Genomic DNA, 25321 nt, shown 5'->3' with positions numbered 1-25321 from the left:
ATATCAATTTTTGTTGCTTAGTTCTGCTTGCTTTTTGAAACTATTTGTACAACATAATGGCTGTAAATGTCTAAATGCACAATTACTTAATGATAAAAGTTTAAAAGAAACTAAAACAATATATATTACGAGAACTATACTTGTCAAAGAGCAAAAATCATCAAGTAAACTGAATTTTGAAAATAGATCAATAAATCATATCTGTCATGAATATTATACATAAAACAATGTTATTAGCAAAAATAATACTAATTACTGGGATTTCAGCATTATATACATAAAATGTTTCAAATTATCAATTACTTTTCTAATCTCATTTCTTGTAGTCTTGTCTCTTTCTGCATCAGTCTGTGCCTGTCAGCATACTTCACCTTTGGTTTATTGGCCAGCAAATGACGATACTTTACATAATCACGCCAAGCTTTTTGGTAACTGAAAAATAAAATCAAAATTCTCACCTGCTTGAAAGAATTACAACATCAGTATAGAAATGAAAAATACACGACATCTAATTCAGAAGTAAAACAACAAAAATCAGTGTTATATTTTCAAAATTTTCATAGGACTAGTTTCGATGGTTTTACCGAACCACCATCCTCAGCTGCAAAACCGCAAATGAACAAGATAGGAAATAATGATTAGATAAGACAAGAAAGCCTGGACAAGAATAAGCAAGTGGCACCATCTGTTGGTGAAACCAGAACTAAAACATAATTTCTTTAAAGCCCGAAGGCAAAGCTGGATTGGAATTAGGATTGTTAACCAGAACAGAGAGTTTTTTTTTAATGTGAAATGCCTCTAGAAAATCCAGTTCTCCAATGGAAGATGTTTTTTGAATAATTTTGACAGCAGAAAAATTGAAAGTGTGATTTTCGGACCAACAATGTTGAGCAACAGAAGACTTCTGTGTTTCCTTTTTTCTAACATATGAGTCATGTTCCTTGACTCAAAATTTTAAGGCACTCTTAGTTTGGCCAATGTAAATTAAACCACACTGGCAAGGAATCCTATAAATACCCCAGGAATTCATTTCCAGAATGGAGTCCTTGAGTATGGAACTCGGAATTTTATTGATGGGAGAATAAACGACCCGAAAGTTAAATTTCTGCAAAATATGCACAACTTTATAGCTAATTGATGGAAAGAAGGGAATGACAACAGAATTTTTATAACCTTCTAAAACAAGAGTGTACCTTTTACTGTGTTGAGATGAGAATTTTTTAACTGCTTGATTAATAATGTTGGGTGAAAAGCCCCTGTCAATAGCTATTGCTTTTAAATAATTCAGTTCTTTATCAAGGGATAGTTAAGAGGAGCAAACTTGAAGAGCACGGAAAACATAGGAATAAAATGAAGCTAACTTTTGTTTAGTCCGATAACATGATTTAAAGTGTGGTGGAAGTCAAACCGATGATGGTTTACGGTAAACCGTAGTACTGAAGTTGGATGTGTTATGTGTGACCAGAATGTCGAGAATAGGAAGAGAATTGCAAGTCTCAAGTTCAAAAGTAAACAAAATTTATGAGCTAATTTCTCTCACTCAACTCTGTTTGAAACACACATATTTTGTTTTCCAAAATAAATATTACAAGCAAACTGAGGGCCTAGCCATGGGAAGCCCTCTCAGTCCGATCCTGGTTGATATCTACATGCATTATTATGAATCAAAATTGTTTGAAACTTTAAACTTCCTGGTATGGTTCCGCTACATAGACGATACTTTTACCCTGTTTGAAGGTAATAAAGATGATTTAAATAAAGTTCTTTCAACAATGAATTCTATTGATCCTGGTATTCAGTTCACTTTGGACTTGAGACTTGCAATTCTCTTCTGTTTCTCGACATTCTGGTCACACGTAACAGATCCAACTTCAGTACTACGGTTTACCTTAAACCATCATCGGTTTGCCTTCCACCACACTTTATAAATCATGTCATCCGACTAAATAAAAGTTAGCTTCATTTTATTCCTATGTTTTCTGTGCTCTTCAAGTTTGCTCCTCCAAACTATCCCTTGATGAAGAACTAAATTATTTAAAAGCAATAGCTATTGACAGGGGCTTTTCACCCAACATTATTAATCAAGCAGTTAAAAAACTCTCATCTCAACAGACTACACTCTTGTTTTAGAAGATTATGAAAATTTTGTTGTCATTCCCTTCTTTCCATCAATTAGCTATAAAGTTGTGCATATTTTGCAGAAATTTAACTTTCGGGTCGTTTATTCTCCCATCAATAAAATTCCGAGTTCCATACTCAAGGACCCCATTCCGGATATGAATTCCTGGGGTATTTATAGGATTCCTTGCCAGTGTGGTTTAATTTACATTGGCTAAACTAATAGAGCCTTAAAATTTCACGTCAAGGAACATGAGGCATATGTTAGAAAAAAGGAAATGCAGAAGTCTTTTGTTGCTCAACATTGTTGGTTCGAAAATCACACTTTCAATTTTTCTGCTGCCAAAATTATTCAAAAAACATCTTCCATTGGAGAACTGGATTTTCTAGAGGCATTTCACATTCAAAAAAAAAAACTCTCTGTTCTAGTTAACAATCCTAATTCCAATCCATCTTTGCCTTCGACCTTTAAAGAAATTATTTTTTAGTTCTGTTTTCACCAATAGATGGCACCACTTGCTTATTCTTGTCCAGGCTTTCTTATCTTATCTAATCATTATTTCTTATCTTGTTCATTTGCGGTTTTGCAGTTGAGGATGGTGATTCGGTAAAACCATTGAAACTAGTCCTGTGAAAATTTTGAAAATATAACGCTGATTTTTGCTGTTTTGACTTCTGAATTAGTATTTGTTTAGCGAGTTATTGTGTCTTAATTACAAGACATCTATTGTTAGAATTTAATACATGAATATTTCTATTCTTTTGAGTACACATACTATACCTCAGAACCGGCGAATGGATGAAAGGTGCATATGCCGATAGTGATTAGATGACAGGCAACATTTTAAAGCCACAGGAGAATATACAGCTGAAAGTATGTAACTTACAAAGTAACCCTTTTTTTAATGTAAATGTTTGAAAATGAAGCCAAAGGAAAATACCCAAAATTGAGTGGCAAAGTAGAACACTCATGCTTAGAAGCCCATTTCTAACCACTGCAATGTTTCAGGATACAAGAAAACTGACTTTCAAACCAAAGACTGCTGCATAGAGAAGTGGTTGCTTTTTTCTTTGCCTTTTACCAAGCTTGCTCTCAGATTACAAAGTTGATATTTTACGTTTATCGGTAGAATTAATGAATTTTAAACTTTTGGCCAAATGTAAAACTCAGTTTAATGTTTACGTGTATTACCATGACAACTTTTACTCTAAAGCTAATCTTAATTGCTTACAAAAGGCTAATTCTTTGACAGAGCCAAAAATAGAGAGACATACAAAAATAATGAAAGCCTTTCTTTTTTCATTAAGAAAGCAGAAAAATCATTAAAAAAAATATGTCAACATCTTCAAGACTTGCTGAGAATAACATCACTGAAGACCGACCATGGTTAATTATTGATTTTTATAAGCACTTACAGTAATCTCATTAATTGGACAAAATATCTTATAAAAATATCTTCAAAATGACATTTTTAAATTTTTACTACGTGTGAGCTTAATGTTTTGTCGATATGATCCCCCCCCCCCAAAAAAAATTGCTTAGGCAGATAAATTAATATAACTACTTGAAACAACCCTAGTCAAGGATATATTCTCAAATACTGACTAAAAATATATGGACCATAGTACCAACAGACCTATTAAACTGGACTTCAAAATTGCCCATCTCTGCTATCATACATGCACTTTTAAAATGAAGCTTTCTTATGATTCACAGTTTCTACCATTTACCCAGATTTTAGAATAATTATTATTAATATTATTTACAAATGCCTGCTTTTAAGACTTATGCCATTAACAGTCTTTCCTATTGATACTTCTGAATCACAGAATTAAAACCATTAATTGCAGATTACATGTTTAAATGTAATTATGGGTTGCCAGAACCACATAGGTTTCTCCATCTGTGGATTCTTCAGAATAACATCAGTTTGAATATTAAAGATGATCAATGCTGGATAAACCATTAAGCAAAAAAAGCATGTGCTCAGGCATCAAGCATACGCAGCACCACAAAATGGTTCTTGGAACTCATAGAAAGAAGGCACTATAAAAAATTCTCACTACTGATTTTACCATGGAACATATGCTGCAGTTAGATCAAATCCAACATAAATGAAACTAGGAATAAACAGGTATTATACTGTAAATGCATTACATAGGTGTATCAAAATCTTAAGTTCTTCTAAAAGTCTTAATCTGTCCCTGATCACTATTAAGACAATCATGTCACTAAAAGGCAGAACAATACCACAGCTGTAATACAAGCATAATCTGGGATAGTATATCTCTTATCCAAGATATACAGCCACTAACCTTTATGTAGAACGGAGTTTTAAATCTTGCTAAATTCTATGTTTATCATTCTCTTAATATAATGGCAAGGCACCAAATTTGAAGTTTCTAAGTGTAAATATTCCTTTCTTTACTGCACTTTCATTTTCCTCTATTTCACAAACAGCCAACACTCATGTAATATTAAAGGGTCAACAAGAGCATTAAGAAGATGTTGGCCCACACAAGTAGGTTTTAAGTCTGAAGTTCTGCAGCTGGAAAGAATCTAGAAGACAGATCTATAGTTTAAGAGGATGATGGCTAGGGAGGAAATTTTACAAGAACGCATGAATTGTTAAGGACGCATGAATTATTTCTTATTCATCATCTAAGTTACAAGAAAAAGCCTGTTATGTACATTAACTTCAGCGCTAATATCCCTGTACCTTTGCTGAACTATCTGTGGAGTTAACTGGGTAGCTAAGCCACATCTTTCTTCCTTGTTGGCTCCTAAGACAAGATCAAGGTTCACTTGAACATTGCTGAAATACAAATTATACTTGATGATGTGAAAAGAATAAAATGCATTACTTACTGTGGATTTCCAGCATAACTCAGTTGAGGCGGTCGAACCCCAAAATGGACAATTACAGGAAATATATCTTTGTATGGATCACATTGCTCTCTATCCAGCTGATCAACACGTATAGATGATGGTTTCATTCCCGGACAAGTTACAATCATTCCTTTTACTTCATCAGCAAGATTTTGCCATTCTTGGGTGGGAAGAGACAAAATTTCAGGCAACTTTTGTTCATCAATTAAAATTTTGTTCGCATTCAGTAGGTACTTCAAAACCTCACACAATGATAATAGTTCCTTCCCTTTACCTGCAACAATATCATAAGTTTTAAAAATTACTCATAAAACACAAATAGAAAATATATTATCATCTAAATCTTCTATACATAATGTCAGACAAGCTTTCTCTTAATATTAGATCAAAATTAAAATTGATATTCATTAAAAAAAGCTAAGTGCATTTTAAGAGCATTATGTTACTTTTTCATAACACAGCAGCATATCACTTAAATAATACCAATCAAAAGGACCTCTATGTTTAGTTTCTTTTACATTGAAATTAATGCTGACCATATAATGATTTTAAGTTAAAATATGAACATTTTTTCATCATGAATTTTCTGCATGACAATAAATTACATTAAAAAAAATGATAAAAGCAAGCAATATATTATAAGAATTATAATACAGTTTCATGAATATATAGCAAGTCAAAATGAAATATTTGGTATTTGGATACCAGCCAGTACTCACCAAATACACCACTAATAATACCACCTCTGACTCTATTATCTTGCAAAAATTGCAATGATCCTAGAGCAGTGGTGGTGAAACGTTTTGAGGTGGTGTGCCCCAAACCTTTTTAATTAAATCCCCATCGGAGAGCAGTTTACCTTGTTTTGCCAGGCACAACAAAATTTGAAAGCTGGCCATTGTTAGATGGTTTGTTTTAGAAAGATAATTGCAAAAACCAACTTTCTGGTAAACATAATTCATCAATTTCCACCACCAATAAATACCTTCCATTCAGATTCATCACGTTCAGCAACAATCTCGTGGTTGGTGTTAAATTGGCGTAAGTAAAAAGTAAGCCGTAAGTAAAGATAAGTAAAACATTCAAGAACAGGCTGAAACACTTATTTAAATTACATAATATTGTTTTATTGTGATTATTGATAAAGGAAGTGATATTTTAGTCGCGTGCCGGCTGATGGGGCTCTACGTGTTGACTGTGGCACACATGCCATAGGTTCACCATCACTGACCTAGAGGCTTTTAGACTGTTCTAAAACAACATAATTTTTTATTTCAAGTTCTTTGAAGGGTGAGGATGCTCCCAGTCAATTTCAGACAAAAGAAAAGTGAGTACATATCTACATTGCACTTTTCTTGGAGGGAGGTAAACCTTTCCTACTCCTGATGCTTACTACCCCTCCGAGTTTGTCGTTGCATCAAAAGAATATCTTATATACACTGGTCATTAAAATTAAAGGATAATGACAGAACAAAATTTAATCGATAGTTAATGAAAAATTACTGATTGTACAAAAGCATTAGTTAACAAAAATTACAATGTTTGGCAGTTGATTATTCACAAAATATTGAAATTAAAACCACATTTATGGAAACTGGAAATTGATAAAAAATTTAAGTCACCTCTTGTGGAAAAAAATTGTCTTTAATATGGTGCCTTTTCATCTCAGACAGATATGCATACCTCGCATCTTGATTTCATAGACTTTACCAAAATATTAATCAAGTCTTAATTACATGCCAATTATTACATGCCAACTAAAAATGCACTTTTCACATCCTGGTGGATCCAGAAGAAATCTGCGCACTGAAATTCAGTGCCATAAAGCATCCCACACATGCTCAATCAGGTTCAAGTCATGTGAATAAGGTGACCAATCCATTTTCATGGTATCTTCTGTTTGCAAGCATTTTGACACCACATATGCTCAATGAAGCTGAGCAGTGTCATCCATTAGCAAAAACTCTGGGCCAACAGCACCCCTAAGCAGTCTAACTTGGGATTCCAGAACCTTTTCTACGTATCTCCGAGCAGTTATAGAACCTTCTTGAAAGATATGCAGCTCGGTGCGGCGATTTGTCATGATTCCTTCCCAAACCATTAAACTGCAGTCATGGAAACGAGATATTTCACGGATAAGGGACGGCAAATTGGATGTTCCTTCCTCTCTCCAGATCAAAACACATCTAGAATCACTATTCAGACTATATCTGGACTTGTCAGTTAACAGTACCTTGGTAAGCCTAGTCATCTTGGCTTCATTGAACATAATAATGGCACCAGTTTAAATGGGTCCCTCTGGAAGCCAGAGTGAGTGGGATACAAACCATTGGTTTTCTTGCATACAGTCCAACCTTGTTAAGCCAGTTCGTGCAGCACTAGAACGACTAATTGGAGTTCCTTTGGCAGTCTGAAGGTTTAAAACCAAATCTTTTCTAGTTGCTTAAGGGTTTCTTTGAGCCTCCAATGACAGAAAACAGTCTTCTGATGCAGTTGTTGCTCTTGGTTGCCTTTGACTAGGCTGTCTAACAACTGATCCAGTGCTTAAAAAACAGGTCCAGACTCTTGATATGACACTTTGATGGATATTCCAATCTTGGGCAACTTCCATTCATGTTTAGCCTCCTCAATTCTACTAATTATTCACCACTTTTGACCCTCACATAAACTATGCCTTTGAGTCATATCTACTGGATACTGATCACTCTCAGAAACCACATTCACTTTAAATGTCACTAATTCCAATATGTGTCCATTGTGCTCCACATTGTCAATCGCCGAGTTTACATAGTTCCGGCTCTAACATATATGCAGAAGGGCAATTTTGTGTTTAGTTGTCTTTAATTAACATAAATAATTACAGCATTGAACATTGGTTGCAAAGTTAACTTAGTGAACATATTTTTTCTTATTATCCTCTAATTTTGATGAGCATATATTTTTAACCAAGCCATCAGCCGTCTACACAGATAAAGCTGCAGGCAAAAGTTCAGTACATAACCATCATGGCACATGATGCCTGTACCTACTACAACAGATAATGTCATGAAACATGCACCTTGTAAAACTATGTATTGCAATGTGTATCATGTAATGTATTTTACTTGAGCTGGTAATAGTGAGCCATAAAATGAAAGATAGCAGTGCCAGTGAGGCCACTGGAAGTGCAGCGCTGGTTGGCTGGAGCTACAATTTTATCACGACTTAGGATGTTGGTGACAGGTGTGCACCGGCAAGTGTTGGTTATCTAGGTAAGAAGTATAAGGAGTTAATGCATACTTGCTTAGAGTAACTAACAGTTGACTCACACTTGTACATGTCACACGTAGGTAAATGTTGCTACCGAATTATCACTACCTTGGAAGTATACATAACTTTTAAACTCTGTTATCCACAAAAGTAACATTACCTATAAGTTACCATTCCAATTTATACCGATAACCCCAAAGAAGGAATCAGTTTCGGTATCCCTGTTCGTAAAAACAATTTATTAATGTAATTTTCATACCCAGAGACTTTATATGTCACTTTTCCACACAAGCATGAAAAACACAAACACTTTTAGCCTTAACTAAGAGTTCAAAATCAATCCAACAGCAAAGCTGCCAGTCTCTGCTAATGCTTGTTATTAACTAGGGGGCAGTTTTTCATAAAATAAAAAAGTACAATATAAGCACATACATACAACATAACATAGAATTACATTAGTTGATATAAGAGTAAGTCAAAAAGATTCATCCTCTTGTAAATAGTTATGGAGCAAATGTTACTGCCATACATTTGATTTTCAGGTTTCTTGTCATACAGTATAGATGCTCTAGGTGAGATTCTTTTGTCATGAGACACACATCTAACTTATAGTCCATCTCAGTTCATACGTGTTGAAGTATATCAGATGTAACTGATACGATGGTGTATATATTAAGGATTTTCCATTCATAAAAGTATAGTTAAAAAGCAAAAATTTTAGCATAACTCCTTCCCCCTCTCCATATACATTTAAAAAAGGATAAAGAGCAGGGTTATAGAAAATTGAAAACTAAGTGAGGAATACATTCTCACTTTCTTCTTTAGACTGCAGAACTGATTATGTCACATGGCAAAAGATTCTTACGTAGAGAAGCTACACCACCCGGATAATCAAAGCTTAATCTGATGTATCACTAAATATATGCGAATTATATCGCTTCCTATAACCATTTGTAACAGAAAATACCTGCATTTTAAGGGAAATTTAAATCTTTCTTACCTTTAATTTCTCTAGCAAAACGTGGCATAAAGTGGAAGCGAGGACATCCATTTATATCATCGTGAGCTTTCCAATTTAAGTCAACCAATTCTAATATTTCTACTAGAAGATACTTCATAAACAGCTCTAATCCTACTACTGTAAAATTCTGTGGCATCTCTTCTTCAATATACAAAATAGTATACTCGTAATTAAAGCGAATCACTTTACAATTCGGCAATTTAGGTAAAGGAGAGTGGGAAAACATTGAAAATCCTTCAAAAATATATTCATGGCCATTATGAACAATAGTCGTTGGAGTTTTTGTCTGAAAAAAAAAAAAAAAAACTTTAATCAAAAATCGAGAAATTTCTAGAAATACAAGATCTTCCATATTCATGTATCAAATATATTATCCTAATTTTACATGCAGATAATTTGTAATAAGATATAGCAGCATATTAAATATGCTGCACAGTTATTAATCAAGTTTAATACTATTAGAGTATTCCCTTAAATTATCTTATATATGTGTGTATGTGTATATATAAGTGTGTGTATATAATTACAAAACAATTTTTTTAAAAACAAAATATAAACATGCCTAGTATTTTTGTGCATTAAGCTGCTGAAAAATTATCAGTAAAGACATAAAATAAGAAATTTAGAGCTAATTTTTTCACAAAGATCAAAAATTGAAATTCATAATTAATAAATTTCAAAAAATCCTATAAATGCAATAAAGAATTTTAAAAAAATGTTAAAACCAAAACTTTTGAAACAAACAATATCCCAATTCAAAAAATTAAAGAAATTTAAAGAAAAGCAAACACAATAGAAGAGGAATTCAGTCAACCTCAATGCCACTTCCTCAGGAGGAGGAACATTGAAATCAATTGAAATCTCTCTTCCACAAAAACCTTTGCTTTTGTGTATCCAGAGTTGGCTGGTGAACCATTTCAATGTATTTTAATTATATAACAGTTCACCCGAAAATTCTGGTCCATCCCCAAAGTAAGGAAAAAAAGTAAATAATAAATAGAATCTTGCACCTTAAATAAAGATAATTCTAGTTAAAGACTGAAAACATAACTGAAATAATAAACTACTTCAGTGAAAATTTCAAATCAAAATTTTACCTTTGAACAAATAGCATACAATCCAAAGAATTGAAAATTAAATTGAAAAGCTTTAGTGGAAAGACTGCATATTCCAGCATATAACGCACACCTATAATTTAAAATTACATTTATTAATTTTTAGGTATATTCAGTGTATAACATACACCCTTTTCTTTGCAAAGAAACCTGAAAGATACATGTGCGATGCTCTTATCTTTTGAAGATCTTTATTCGAAGGTTTTTCCCGGGTCTTCGAACAAAGTTTCACTGAAGTGACAAGTGATAAGGGGAACAATACATGCATAAGGGAGTTAATTATTCTGCAAAGAAGGTGGATTATATTCAATGCAACTGTGCATAAGAATGTTATTCTAGAGTTTTGAGGAAAGTAGAGAATTTGGAATAAGAATGCACTTCTGTCCCGAATTAATTCATGGAATTAGGGTCAGATGTTTTCTCCTTCCCTAGTCATTTGAAGCTGTGATTTTGAAGTGAACATCGAAATTTGAGTAAATCGCATTTGCTCGAGTTGAAATACAGTTGATCGAATGTTCCTCTGAGTAGTAAAATATATTTAAAATATAAGTAATTCATTAGTATATTTAAAATGGAATCTTTTACATATTTAAAATATAAATATTAAAAAGATATAATTAAAAGTGAAAAAGCAAAGAACAAATTAAGTAATTATCATTACTTCATTTCAATAGAATTCTAACTACTTCTATCAAAGGAGATAATATACTAAATAATCTATCAGGAAATAAATCATTATTTTATTATTTTGCAGCTTTAGTGCAAGTATTAGGCAATTTATTATAATTTATTAACTAGTTTACTTATATTGAATAAAATATATAACCTCTGGGTCACTTTCTTCACTATCGGAAGCGAATTATAATGACGAGGAACTTGATTTAAATCATATCAAAGACGGAGTATAACGAGATGAAATACTACACTTAGTACGGAATTATAAACCAAATAAAATAAAAACATCTGCTCTGAAGATAAGGATAGTGCTGATAGATCAACTTCCAATCCGCAGCGTGAAATTGATAAACAGATTTCGGATTTCAAAACATACTTTCGCTTTGTAGATACAAATTACATATTAGTAAATATATATCGGAAATTCTATTTGACATAATCTTTCTAATCTATCATAATCTAATAATGACGTTTCTGCCCCCCCCCCTCTGCCGCAGAGCAGGGTGAAATTGATAAACAGATTTCGGATTTCAAAACATACTTTCGCTTTGTAGTAAATATATATCGGAAATCCTATTTGACATAATCGAAAGTTCAAGCTTACTTTTATAAAACTGCTCTAACAGTCTGCAAAAAATAATAAGCCGGATCCATTTCGAAGATTAAGGAACAACGCAATCTGCAACATTAACTGAATTAGATAACTTTAGCTTAGCATATAACTCCGTTACACATTAAACGCGCATGCGCACAAACATATTCGCAGCCGTAATGGTCTTACGTGCTCTCGTAAACGCCTGTGCGCATGCGTGAATGCGACGCATGCGCAGAAAGTTTGTAGCTTTGAGGTCCGGATTATAGATCATTCCGGATTATGGGTGTCCGAATTAACGACTTTTGACTGTATATTGTATTCAAAAGCATTACATTAAACACTAAAAACTGGGCCAACTTTTATGAAATATATTGTGTATGCACAGTTATATAATGTAATTTATAGTAGCACTTTCTGATTGTCTCCATTCACATCAAAAAGTTGTAAACTCATTGGAAACTTTGGACAGCATTCGTGACTTTGTTCACAACTTTGGAGAGAAACGTTTCTTTGGGTCATCTCCTTCAAGAATGCATTTAATGCTGCCAGCTTTTTACATGCATATTTCTCCATACAAGATACACACACTTGTTATTTTTTTGCACTGTTGCTCTTCCCATGTAAAGAGCATCTGTTTTTGGCGAATACCAGAAACACAATCAAGAGAATACTATAAATTCAGCATAGCACCAAATTCTTAAAATGAGAGGCATGAAAAGAGGTGCCTTCAAGAAAGCCACATACCAGTCTATGCATGCAGAAGAGTTAATCCAAGATCTTGCCAAAGACAACTAACTTCAATATGTGGTTAGTCGTTATGCTGAAATTCTCACAGCAGGGATCACAATCTGCAGTCACATTTTCAAAATGTTCAGAGAAGTAGAAATCTTTCTGGGAGGATGCTAAGTGCATACTTGGGTTGCTGCATAAATACTTTTAGGTGATTTATTGCATTGCATCATCAATACTTTTTCCTGGTTTTTCAAAGGTAGTGGTTCAAAACCAGAAAGTACCTTTATACCATACAATACTTTTTGGTGGCATGATGCATTGCCTCATAAGTACATTTTCATCACTTTTCAATAGACTTACAGATAACCAGAAAGTACATTTACACAATATAACAATGAAATTACTCACTCATGATTGTGAATAATATCCATTAAAAGAGAAATAACCAAAACTGACATCACAAGATGGCATCTAAAAAGGAGATTAATCGAGGCTATGGTCACCTCTAACAAACATGCAGGTTACACAGTTAGTCTTAATCTGTTTAAAAGATTATTGGCGAGTTCCTATAGCAGATGCATGTTATCTGCACAAAAGCAGTTTTTAATTTCTTTCATGATTCTTGAAAGCACTTGGCAAACTGCAATAATCCTCATAATGGTATATCAGATACATTCAATCTTGTTCATAATCAAAGATCTGGTTAGCCAATTTACCCGTGAAATATCCAAACTTTGAATACATCCATTCATCAGATCAGCCATATGTGAACACATGCTGTTGTCTATAAAAAGAAACTGAGAGCTAAACGTGCACTTAAAAGATGCACCTAGAGCTCCAAGATCTCTTGTCTAGACTGAGAAGTTAGGGAGCCTTTGCCAAGCATATGGTTCACACGACTTGCTGACGTTGGGGCTATAAAATTAGTTTCAGCTTGTATCCAGTGGTACATCAAGAAATAGAGCATAGGCTGAATCTAAACCCACCAATGAAGAGAACATAAGCTGGCTAAAACTGGATTGAAAATTGATGCTCTCATCATCATGCTGTCTTGTATGAAAGAGTGGGGATCTTCTTACAAAAAACCCTTTTCCATGAAGTTTTCAGGTAATACTCATACTTGAAACTAAGGTTTCAGTGGCAGCAGGGCACTCAAAAGAAAACTGGATGGCTGTAGCAGTCTTCTAAACTTGGCTAAATACTGATCTTCATTGGATATTATGGCTCATTGGTGCATCTATCATAATCTAATAATGACGTTTCTGCCCCCCCCAGGCCTTTTGAATATGGATTTGGTTCAATGAAATTGCTTCTGCAAATTCAGATACTCAATTAAGATGAGCTATTTTTTAATCTGAAGATTGCCCTACTTTCAAGATATCAATAATACTCTATCTCATTTTATTATTTAAACATTGGTGGTTACACAATCTATTGTAGTACTTAAAAAATTTAATGAGTTTTTACAAGAAATATCTACTTTTTATACCTATTGCTGTTTGCACTTTACAAAATCTAATATATAAGAATGATAAGCATTTTGCCACTAAATCAAATAAACAAATTCATAAGAATGTCATATGGATACCTTACATATTTTTAAAACCATTATTATCATTTGCATGGATATAGCATAAGATACAGTAGTAATACTCAAACTATGGGTTATGACCCCAAATGGGTGAAAGGTGGCTAAAAGACCGAAATATTCTGAATTGATGGTATATAAGTACAGGTTGGATCTTTGAAATTGGGATCACAAAATGGTTTTGGGGGATAATTTGCATTTTTATGGGGCACTGCCATAAAGTTTGAATACAACTGAGCTAGAGGAATATCACTTACCTTTAGATTAAACAAAATATATAAAATAACATAAACTTTCAAAAACAATTTTATTTCCTCTGAAGAAAAGAGGTCGATGTCTGACCACTTCAAAATTTTTTCAGTTTTATTGAAAATATACATCAATTTAATGCTACCTTTTCCCCTCTGATTTTACATTTTATATTAGCATGCTTTTTCAACGAAATTAATGCCATATCTGTAAACATATATACACAAAATAAAAATATATACTCGAAAGATCACTAAATAACAGAAATTTCATACCTTTTTTTTTTTTTTCAAAAAGTTCACAAAAATTATTTGCACTTAATTTGTAATGTAATCCTCTTGCTTCATAACATACTTAATTTACTTAACAATGAGCTCAGAGAAGTCTCTAGAAAAGTGTTTTTGATGTAATCTTGAACCAGCTTTACACTGTTCTCCTTACCTCACTGTCCTTTGGAATTAACTGATTTGCAAATGTCTCTTTGAAAGGTCTTAATAAAAGAAAATCTATTGCCATTAATTCTGATGGTATGCTAGATGATTCATTCCTTTAAATTTCACATTTTTTTACTCTAGAGGCCCGCACATGTGGACCTTCAATGTTGCGCTGAAAAGAATTCAAAATAATTCTGCAGGGAGATCCATGCTGACTCCTTTCTGGCATGTTAATGGCTGTATATCAGTTCATTTGCAGGGAAAGGATTAAGTTGTATAAAGTGCTGGTAACAAATACGTGTTGGTGAACAAGTTGAAGCTTACAATATTAGCAAAATTCAGGGCAATTCTCATTTTTAATTCAAAAATAAAACAAGAAAAGGGTTAAAAAAACCCTTAAACAAAAGCTCTAATCTTAAGTATCTAAATTTTCCCTTTTAAACATGTTTTCAAAGATTCTTCAACAGCATGATTTTTTTTTAATACTTGTAATAGCATTTCAATATTTGTAGCACTTTTCAGCAATTGTAGCTGTGATTTTTTTCAAAATTACACACATGTGCTGCCATCAGTCAGTAAAAATGAAAAGCTCAAACATCCACGTATGTGCTAATTAGGTTGCATTTGAGTAAAAGTGTATTCATCATATTTCTTGCAAAATGTTCAGGATGATTCTTCCAAGATATAAATGTTATGAGAAACTCTATCTGAAAAACACTGTCATATATGGTGATACTTAAACACAAATTCATATTTTATAAAAATAAACGTATATTCTAGCATATAATACGTTATTATAATTTCAAACTACATTTTTTAATTGTTAGACATATATGGCATATAATGTGTGCCTCTTTTTTATGAAGCAACCTGAAAGATACAGGTGCAATGCTCTTAGCTTTTGAAGTCATTCATTCGAAGACTTTTACCAGGCTTTCGTACACACAGTCGAAACACATTGCTGGTTTCAAATGCAAAGTCATTCAGTTTGAAAAAGAAAATGGAAATCATGCTGCAGCAAGGATGTTTAGTGCTGAAGAAAGTTTCATACATGTGTTGAAGAAAAATGAAATCACAATAATTAAAATGCCAAAGAATAAATGTGTTTTGTGTAAAGAAGTAATGAAATGCTCTATCCTAGAAGAAAGTTTAGCAAACTGGGTCCTAGAAAATTAGCAGAATGGATTGATTGTAGCATGAAACAGTGTCTGTTTATTTGCCTTAAAGAATGCAAATGAAAGTGAAAACTTTAAAAAAACTTTGAGTTGGTGTATTTGATTTATGGTATGGAATAATTTAGTTCTGTAGGAAAAAAAAACACGAGTTTTGCAAAGGCTTCCAAAAGATTTGGACAACAAATTGATAAGTTTCCAGAAGTGTCTTACTGACCTACAAAGGCAAAAAATTATTTACTGTCACAAATTAGAAATATGGATGACACTCTAGTAATGTTTGTTATGACAAAAAATAAAAATTGATGTGAAAGGAATAAAAACGGTTTACATAAAACAACAGATCCCGAAAACTCTCACCTCACTGTAGTGCTTTGCTACTTAGCGGACAGTATAAAATTAAACCCACCGTTACTTTTCAAACAAAGACAATGCCAAAATGTAATTTCCTAAATGGTGTTTTCATTCAAGTTTACAAGAAATCATGGCTGGATAGATGAAAACAGTGTGAAATTAAGGATAAGACATGTCTGCAAAACTGTCCAGTTGCCTTAAAGAATCTAGAAAGTCTTTTAGTTGGGATATGTTTAGATTGCATCTAATGGATAATATGAAGAAATTGTTGAAAGAGTGCAATTCAAATATGAACAGTTATTCCTGGCAGATTAATGCCATTACTTAAGCCTTTAGAAGTATGTATCAATAAATCATTCAAAGGCAATTTAAAATGATATGATATAAAATGATAGCAGAATATGCGGATGTCAGAAGGTGAAAAAACATTTACAAAAGGAGGCTAAATGCATCATACCAATCTAGAAATATGGATAATAAAACCATGTGATAAAAGCAAATCTGAAACATCATCAGAGTAACAGTGATGATGAAGATGACACAAAATTCAATGATGTACCTGAATATATAATGGAAGATGAATATAATGAAATTTTCATGTTATCAGATAATGAAAAAATTTTAAACTCATAAAGAATTTATATATATATATATATATATATAAACAGCATTTAGGTGCCTGCAGAAATCTAATTTTTGTATGCTAATCTTTTTCTTATTTTTAAATCTATCATTTTTATATCTGGCATTTGGCACGCAACCCTAAATTTTGATTTCATTTTTTTAAATTAAAAATGCCAGTGAAATATATGGTAAATTTATGAAGTTTATGGTAAACTTAAAATATATGGTAAATGCTAGAATATATGATAAACTTATTCCTCTGACTTCTGAAATTATAATAATATAAAGTGCACTGAATAGTTTTTAAAAAGTATATTAAATCTTTTTAGAAACAGATAGATTTTGAAATTTAATTATTAAACAGCAGTAAAGCATTTTGAGCTTTGCATACCAAAAAATTTGTATGAGGTGTCATTGTGATTCGATAATGATACAATTTTTTCATATTGTTGCTCAGAGGATTACATGGTGGCAAATGACCTTCTCCTACGTAAATGCCGTGACGAATTCCAGACCGTCTGGCTTTGGCGCTGCATCTACATAAGGGCCCATCATTCATCTGCAAAAGAAAAGTTTGTGAAGTTTTTATCTTTAAATTTTTAGTAAGTTTATTTCAATTATTTGCATATTAAATTTTACAACTAAATAACAGACAATATTAAAATAGCTTGCAATCTCACTAAAAAATAGTGAAATAATAGGAAAGGATCTTTGTTTTATGATACATTTCTATAAAGGTAACTTTTCTAAAGGTGGTAACATTTTTAAAGATATCGACATAAACAGCAGGACGATGCATAACAATCTGAATAAAATCTAATCCATTCAAAGTTACCTCTTTTGGATCATTAAACCACAATTCCAAATGCAGTCTATCGGGATGCCTTCTTTTCTTTTCCAGTTCCTCTATTGCAGTATCTTCTTCTTCATCTGAAGATTCTTCACTGCTGCTTGAACTTTCGTCATCTGAATTTACTTCTATACAACAGATTACCATGAAATGTCTTAAAAACATGAAATTCTATGGACAGCAATTTTAGATTTTATATAATATATTTAAATATTAAGTAAACAGAATATATATTTAAAGCAAATGATATGAAAGTGCTATAATGCCACAAACTAAAAGATAAACTAGCAAAGTAAAGAAAATAATTAATGACTATATTCCCCTTCAGTTAACACATTGTTCAACTAGTATTTAAGACAATCAAAAATCACAAAACTGAAAGCAAAAAAAAAAAACATATAGATTATTTTACACACACATTCTGCAATTTAACGTTTTTTAATTTTCAATCATCCGCGATTTTGAATGCAATTGAAAACTAAATACTTACAGATATATAATTTTTGTATTAATGAGATAGATGCAAATAAATAGGAAATTCACCAATATTATTGATTAAATGCAAATTATTCTGTACTATCATTTCTAATGAAAACTGGAAAAAATTTAAAACATTTCAAAGTAATTTGTTTAACTTGAGTGGTGCCTGAAATTCAGGGACTCACCCTATGTTCTTTGGAATCTCTTCTGCATACCTACCACCCACTTCCCTGCCATATGTGCTTATTCATCCCATTCCAATCATCTCACTTAGCCAATTCAACATGTCACAAACTGTTGGATAAGCACAAGATTTTTTTTTATTTATTTTTTAAACGCATACTTGAATTTAGTGATGACACATACATTATTAAGTGTAAACATCATACTGTCATTTAGAAAGCCAGAAAAATGATACTCTAATATAACATACTTGTGTTAAACACTTAAAGAAGAAAAATGCACCTAAACCAGGCTTATACAGAATTAAGTGGCAGGTTAGAAGAATCAGTATTTTTCAAATGAAAAATATGCTAAAATACAGGAAAAGAATAATTTGTTGAGGATAAAGTACATTTAAAAATCTATTAGAGGAAAATTAAATTATTAAATCAATTAATCTTTCTGCAGGAGATACTTTGAGATGTAAATATGCATCATTCTGTACACATTAAAAAAAGGGGGACAACAAAAGAATAACTGATAAGTCAGCAGTTGTTGTAGTCTATGAAATTCTGATGAAGAAGGAAGCATGTATTTGAAGTCTTGTTTATAACTATTAATTTAGGAACAGATCATTCGGTGGGGTTTTTTTTTTTTTTTTTTTTTTTTTTTTTTTTTTTGTGTGTGTGTGTATGTATGTGTGTATGTGTGAGAGAGAGAGAAAATTTCTTATACTGATTTCACTACTTAGTCTCAAGCGATAGTTAACATGAAGAAATATGGAACAAATACTCTGAAGTAAAAGACAATCATTAGAATCTGCATGCTATGTAAACGTCTACTTCAAGTTAATGAAAATACTTGTTAGAGACAATATTGTTCATTACTAATGTTAGGCACATGAAGTGGCATTTGTTAGAAACATATTTATAAACAAATCCAACGAATAATATGCCACTGTAGCTAAAACAAAACAACTTTTTTGCACTAAAAAAAGTGCAAAGTATGTACTTAAGGTACTTAAAGAAAGGAAAGTTTAGCTGACATAAAAATGTTATCCTACGCCTGTTATAAACAGATGGAATTCTTCATTTGAAGCTGTCATTTATTTCAGCAAATATATGAAGCATGGTTTTGCATCACTCAGTGAATATGAGGAAGATGACAACTTGAGCATTGTTTTCCTAAAGGAATGTTTTGAAAGTGAAATTCTATCTCATAAAATTGGATCTGAATTCTGTCTGAAACTTACTAAGCTGATTTCGAATTTTAAAGAATCAAACTGCATCATCTTGAGGGAAATAAAAAGATTTTAGTCTTGAGTGCCAAAGTAATCATTATTTAAGAGATTAGACAAAAAATATATCTTTTAAAAAAATTAATAAATAAATTTTTAAAAAAGTTGATAAGAAAAATAATATTGATGACATTAACAAAATAGAATTTAAATAAATGACTCTTCTACATCAGCTTTGAAGTCAAACTTATTGCAGGGAATGTTCTCTAAAATACAATTTTTTACAGGCATTCCAAAAGACAAGCTCATTGATGAATAATGGTCATTTTCGTAAATAACTTTTTACAGTCATCAGTCAAGACAGTCATGGTTAATTATGTACAGATTCTTAAAGCAACAACATTCTGTCATACAAACTTTGCAAAGGCAGCTATTCAAAGTCTTCAGTCTCAATAATAGTGTGGATGCTAAGAAATATTTTGGCATCTATAATACTATAGTTAAGAACAGAAGACAAAGACAGAATAAAGGAATAATAATAACAACATCAGATTTTTTTTCATATTATTGCAGAAAATTATTAAATAACAGTAAGTTAAAAAAAAAAAAAGGAATTTGCAGGTTCCCTCCACCCTTAATACATGTAAAATTTTTAATTCTTTTTTTTTAATCTAAAAGTTACATATTCATGTAATTACTGAATACAAACATAGTATTTTTTAAATACAGTCAAAAATGAAATTCTTTGTGGTAAATTATCCTTAAAATATTCATCAATATCTGTTCAATTGTTATCACAATCAAGGTAAATAATATTTTTTGATACTTCAACGTTAACTGCCAGTAAGTATTAATTGTTAAAAATGATTTTTATGGTGGCAACTGCCAATATTAGTGACAAATCAAAAGTCACTAACTTAGTAAATGCTTTGAAACAAAAATAAAAGTATTTAAATAGGTAAAATTTATTATAAATTTAGATCAAGCATTGTTTTATTTTTTAAACATTTTTCCCCTTTTTACTTTTTTGTACAAAGTACAGGAAGTATCACAATCACAAAACATTTTGGGGGTATTATATTTCGGTAAAAGATCTATAAAAGTACCTGGGAGCTTGCAATAATATATCTCTAAAATTGATATAAACTGCACAATAACTGAAACAAAATTGGGATAAAAGAACAATCATACATACATTTTAATAAGCTTCATAAAAAATAAACACACTCACTCAAAGGCTTAGGTTTCCGCAGCTTTGTTCTTCTTTGAGGTGGCTGATATTTAGGTTTGGATGCTCTAACTCTTTCTGCACGATCAACTAATTCATACTTAAATTTCTCATGTAACTCTTTTAATGCTGTTGTTGCAACAACTTCCTTCAAAAGGGACCAAAAAAATTGCAACTTAAAAATATATTAACTAAAAATTAGTGATTTAATGAAATGAAAAAATAATCTTAATTATAAAAACAACAAAAAAATGAAAACCTGAAGGTCTTTCAGATTTTATATTATGCCCAAAGAGGCATTTTTTAAAAAATATTTTGTGTGTTACCTTTATTTATTAAATATCATGTTCTTTGCACCATAAAATTCAAATTCAACAGCAATATCACAAAATAATTTTTAAATGAGCAATATCTTCAGAATTTCCGATGCACAGTCTCGTGCGCTGATTGGAACTGTAAAAATTGGCTTTACACCAGCTGCCCAAATGATGCTCATGCAATACATGATAGAAAGTTATCGCTTCCAAGATTGCCGTAAAAATCCCTTTTTTAACAGCAAATGGAGGGATTGAAATTCCCTGACTTTTCCCGGTTATCCAGGTAGTGTGGCAACCCTGATAACATCTGTACATACAGACAGAATAAATGACAGTTTATTCCAAAACATATTGTAAAATGGATTCAAAATGGATTTTTTTTTCATGACATCTGCATATGTAGGCATGTAATTGGCATAATTCAACAGCGAAATTTTGCATATGGGACTGGTATAATAGCTAGTGCCCTTCCTTTTTTACTGCAATCAGCGAAACCAAACATGTGTGTGTGTGTATATATATATATATATATAATATGTAAGATATAACAAAATATGATAGCTGCTTTAAAAATAATTGGAGACCTCAAAATTAATGATTCTAGATTTGGTTCTCTCCCCCTAATTTCATCTGTTCTCCCAAATTCAAGATCATTATATGTTGTTTAAAAACCTCAAATTAAACAATCATAGCTTAAAGAACTTTCTGCATGTACTTAGTATAAAAACCACTCGCAAATGAACTGTGTCATTCTTCTTCCTAGCTTCTGCCATGCCAAGATCCATGCTGCTTTGCTTGTCTGTCTAAAATGATATGGCCCTGTTAATCTGTGTATATAAGAAATTATTGTAATTATTTATGATAAAAAAAATATATTGTCTATGAAGAATTACTCTAATGTACCTAGAAATAAAGATGGTAATTAGCTGAACCTCGTTTGGTATCAACATCTTTGTCCCATCTTGCTACACTGCTATCACAATTACGCATACAAAATATTGCATATATATATATATATTTATATATACACACACCCATTCCTTTACCCAGGCTTTATTTTCACAATCATTGGTCATAGTAACATACTTTCAATTTCTAAAGTGTTTTAAATTACAAAAATATTTATGTTTTTGCAACGCCGATTTTTAAAATAATTTAATTTTTGACAAATAATAATGCAATCTAACTTTTAGTACAGTATCCAGGTTCCTATACTTCAGAAAGTTTTATACTCATTATGAAAAAATAAAATTAGAGTTTGACCCACGTACAACAAAAATTGACCAGGATATTAATTCCAAAATTTACAAAAATTTTCGAAGTCATTTTCAACTTGCTTTGAGAGATTAGTTAATTAAGTTAGAGTAATTCCAGGGAATAAGTTTAGTAGAGCAAATTATAAGTATAATTTAATACGCTATACAAGGAAGTTATGTGGTGCCAATAAATTTTTTTTCTTTGTATTTTTTAAATAATTTTTAGACATTTCTTCTTCCAGAGAAAAGAAACTGAATTATAACCTATAAAAATTTTACCATTATACGCAATAATAATGTCAAATGTGGTTTACCCACTTTGTTACAATCTTCAATGAAATGCAACAATTATTTTTTAACTTAAATTCCCAAATGAACGTTTACTTGATGATTATTTATAAATAATTTATTTATTCTCATTTTCATTAAAGACTTGGCAATTCTGATTTAGGATATATCCGATTTTTTACATAAGAAATATGTATAAATATATATTAAATGAAAATTACATACATTATTTTTAATACAGTTTAATAAGTCAGTTTTCCTTTGAAAGTTCTCCACAAAGACATCTCTCCCTTTAGGCAGGTAGCCCTTGCATTCTTTAACCCTATTTTAAAAAACTTAACCTGACCTATGTACCTAATTACAAATACACTCCTCAAAAGTGAAATTGCATCACCAAAAAAGAATGCACATAGCATAATGCAAATTGCAAGAACGAGAGTTGTGAGGTGGGTATATAAATGGTAAAAGTTGTGCAGGCATTGGCTCATGTGGTATGCATATTACGGCTATAAAGGTCAGCCACTTTCACTTTTCATGAACAGCATCTGAGGATTTATGGAACATTAGAGACTTTAGAAGAAGCATAGAAAATGTCACTGAGACATTCGGAGAGCTCAATCAGCTCAATACCATCAGTTGAATCAGTTAACGATCAGGGAATGTGACCATATTATCGAACTCCATGAACTTGGTTTGTCGCTGCGCACAATAGCCACTCGTGTTGTTCACAACATGAATACCATCCAATGTTCTGTCACATGATGGATTCCAAGAAGGTGTATGTGCTCGTCGAAGAAGAAGTGGTGCGCACAGGTGCACGTCAGAGCACACAGACCGGCGTATTTAGCAGTTAACTATTGGACACCTTTCCTCTACGTCACATGACATCTGAAGCCAATTGCCTCCTGGAGCAGGTGGATCTGTGTCCACCCAAACTATACGCAATAGACTGCATGAAGTACACTTACGTTCACGGGCACTAGCCACAGGGATACCACTGACTGCTGAACAAAAGACTAGATGCCTGGTGTGATGTCACCGTCATAGTGAGTGGACCATCGAATGGCATCAGGTTTCACTCACGGATGAATCTCGTTTCTGTCTGTGGAGGAATGACAAGAACCTGAAAAATGCTACGAAACAGGCTGTTTTGCCGAGCATCACACCGGTTCTGCATCGGGCATTATGGTTTGGGGTGGCATAATGTTTGATCACAAGACACTCCTGTTACACATTAGCGGCACTTTGAGAGCGGACCGCTACGTCACGCAAGTTGTGGAGCCTGTTGTTCTGCCCTAGTTGCAGGGCATACGCAACATGGTATTCCAGCAAGAGAATGCCAAGCCGCATGTCGCATGGCGTACTCGTAACAGCATGACCGGATCTGACATCCCACCCTGGTCTGCAGCCTTTCCAGATCTGAATTCCATCGAACACTTGTGGGATGTCATTGGATGTGACATTAACCGAGGACCACGGCTGGAAACCTGGATTATCTGCGTGCATCAGTGGATGTGGCTTGGCAAAGGCTGCCTCAGGCAACCATCAATGAACTCATTGATAGCATGCCTCGCCGGATTGCGGCCTGTATCACTGCCCGAGGTCCATTAGATGGTGAATAAATTGGTTTATAATAATTTTATTTATCTCTTTTTTTTTTTTTTTTAATCATTTGCATATCCATCTCACAACTTTTGATCCTGCAACTTGCATGACACTACGAGTATTCTTTCTTGGTGTTGCAATTTCACTTTTGAGGAGTGTACTTAAACATGCATAATTTTATATTTACACTTATTCACCAAATTTCAAATTTGTGACTTAAAACATGTTTTTGGATACATTTATTATCAAATTCAAATTTCTAGTAAATATAGTATTTTGGCCGAGCATTCAATATCTCTCTTAGCAATTTCATATGCTTTCATGCCAACATTTACACTTGACAATAAGTGGCATCCTGCTGAAAATACCATAGTAAATCATCAATAAAAAATTATAATAATTTAAATAATTTTAAAATATTAATACTAATAAACAGTGAAGCTCAAATGTTAATTTACCTCCTCTACTTTTGTATAAAAAAATTCAGCTGAGGAAGAGCATATAAATTTGCTAGCTTTTGTACTCAGAGATGGTCGATCCTCAGGTATTTCACTTTTAACTCGATGTGGACTTCGAGATCGGTCCCTTTTCTCCTTTTTAATATTAATTCTATATAATAAAGAGAGAGAAAATAAATGTAAAAATCATTAAATTACATCTATAAATATGTTTTATTATTCACACATGCTTTTAGTTACATGACTCTGAAACAAGAGCTTAAACTGCCTTAGAGTTCTTGTTCTTCTTTGAGAATAACAATTCCTCCAGTATTTTTAATTCTTCTTCAGCACTATGAATATTGGATTTCAATAATGCATTAAATGTAACAATAAGAATATTACAATAAATAATAAAATTCGCAATTAGTAAAACCATAAAACTACCAAATGTTAGAATAAAAATTTCTGTTCCCAAATGTGTGCCATAATTTATGGCCAAGCTTTTATCCGAGACAGTAGCTTATTGTTTTGTAGTTTTATATCATCATCATGAGCAAAATGTACTTGCACAGAATTTAAAACACTAAATGATTTCACCATTCTTCTTTAAAAGCATACTGATCATAGACTATATTGCTTATT

General features: G+C 32.2%; 1 protein-coding gene across 5 annotated transcripts in view; it reads right to left on the bottom strand.

Moving 5' to 3' along the window:
• drosha (ribonuclease 3 drosha) overlaps positions 1–25321 on the bottom strand; it is a 144633-nt gene that overhangs the window by 73043 nt on the left and 46269 nt on the right. For all 5 annotated transcript variants that reach the window (XM_085821014.1, XM_085821018.1, XM_085821017.1 and 2 more), the window contains 7 exons: positions 24698–24848; positions 20777–20921; positions 17652–17794; positions 17208–17375; positions 9258–9564; positions 4988–5282; positions 304–432 (listed from right to left, as the gene is read on the bottom strand). In XM_085821014.1, the coding sequence (XP_085677140.1) occupies positions 304–432; positions 4988–5282; positions 9258–9564; positions 17208–17375; positions 17652–17794; positions 20777–20921; positions 24698–24848 (1338 nt within the window). The remainder of the gene's footprint in view (positions 1–303; positions 433–4987; positions 5283–9257; positions 9565–17207; positions 17376–17651; positions 17795–20776; positions 20922–24697; positions 24849–25321) is intronic.

This window comes from Stegodyphus dumicola, chromosome 7, assembly GCF_044657685.1.
Source record: "Stegodyphus dumicola isolate Sdum_Otavi_A_Nest chromosome 7, ASM4465768v1".
NCBI classification, from domain to species: Eukaryota; Metazoa; Arthropoda; class Arachnida; order Araneae; family Eresidae; genus Stegodyphus; species Stegodyphus dumicola.
The sequence above is the reverse complement of the archived record's forward strand: the minus strand, read 5'-3'. Positions and strand labels throughout refer to the sequence as shown.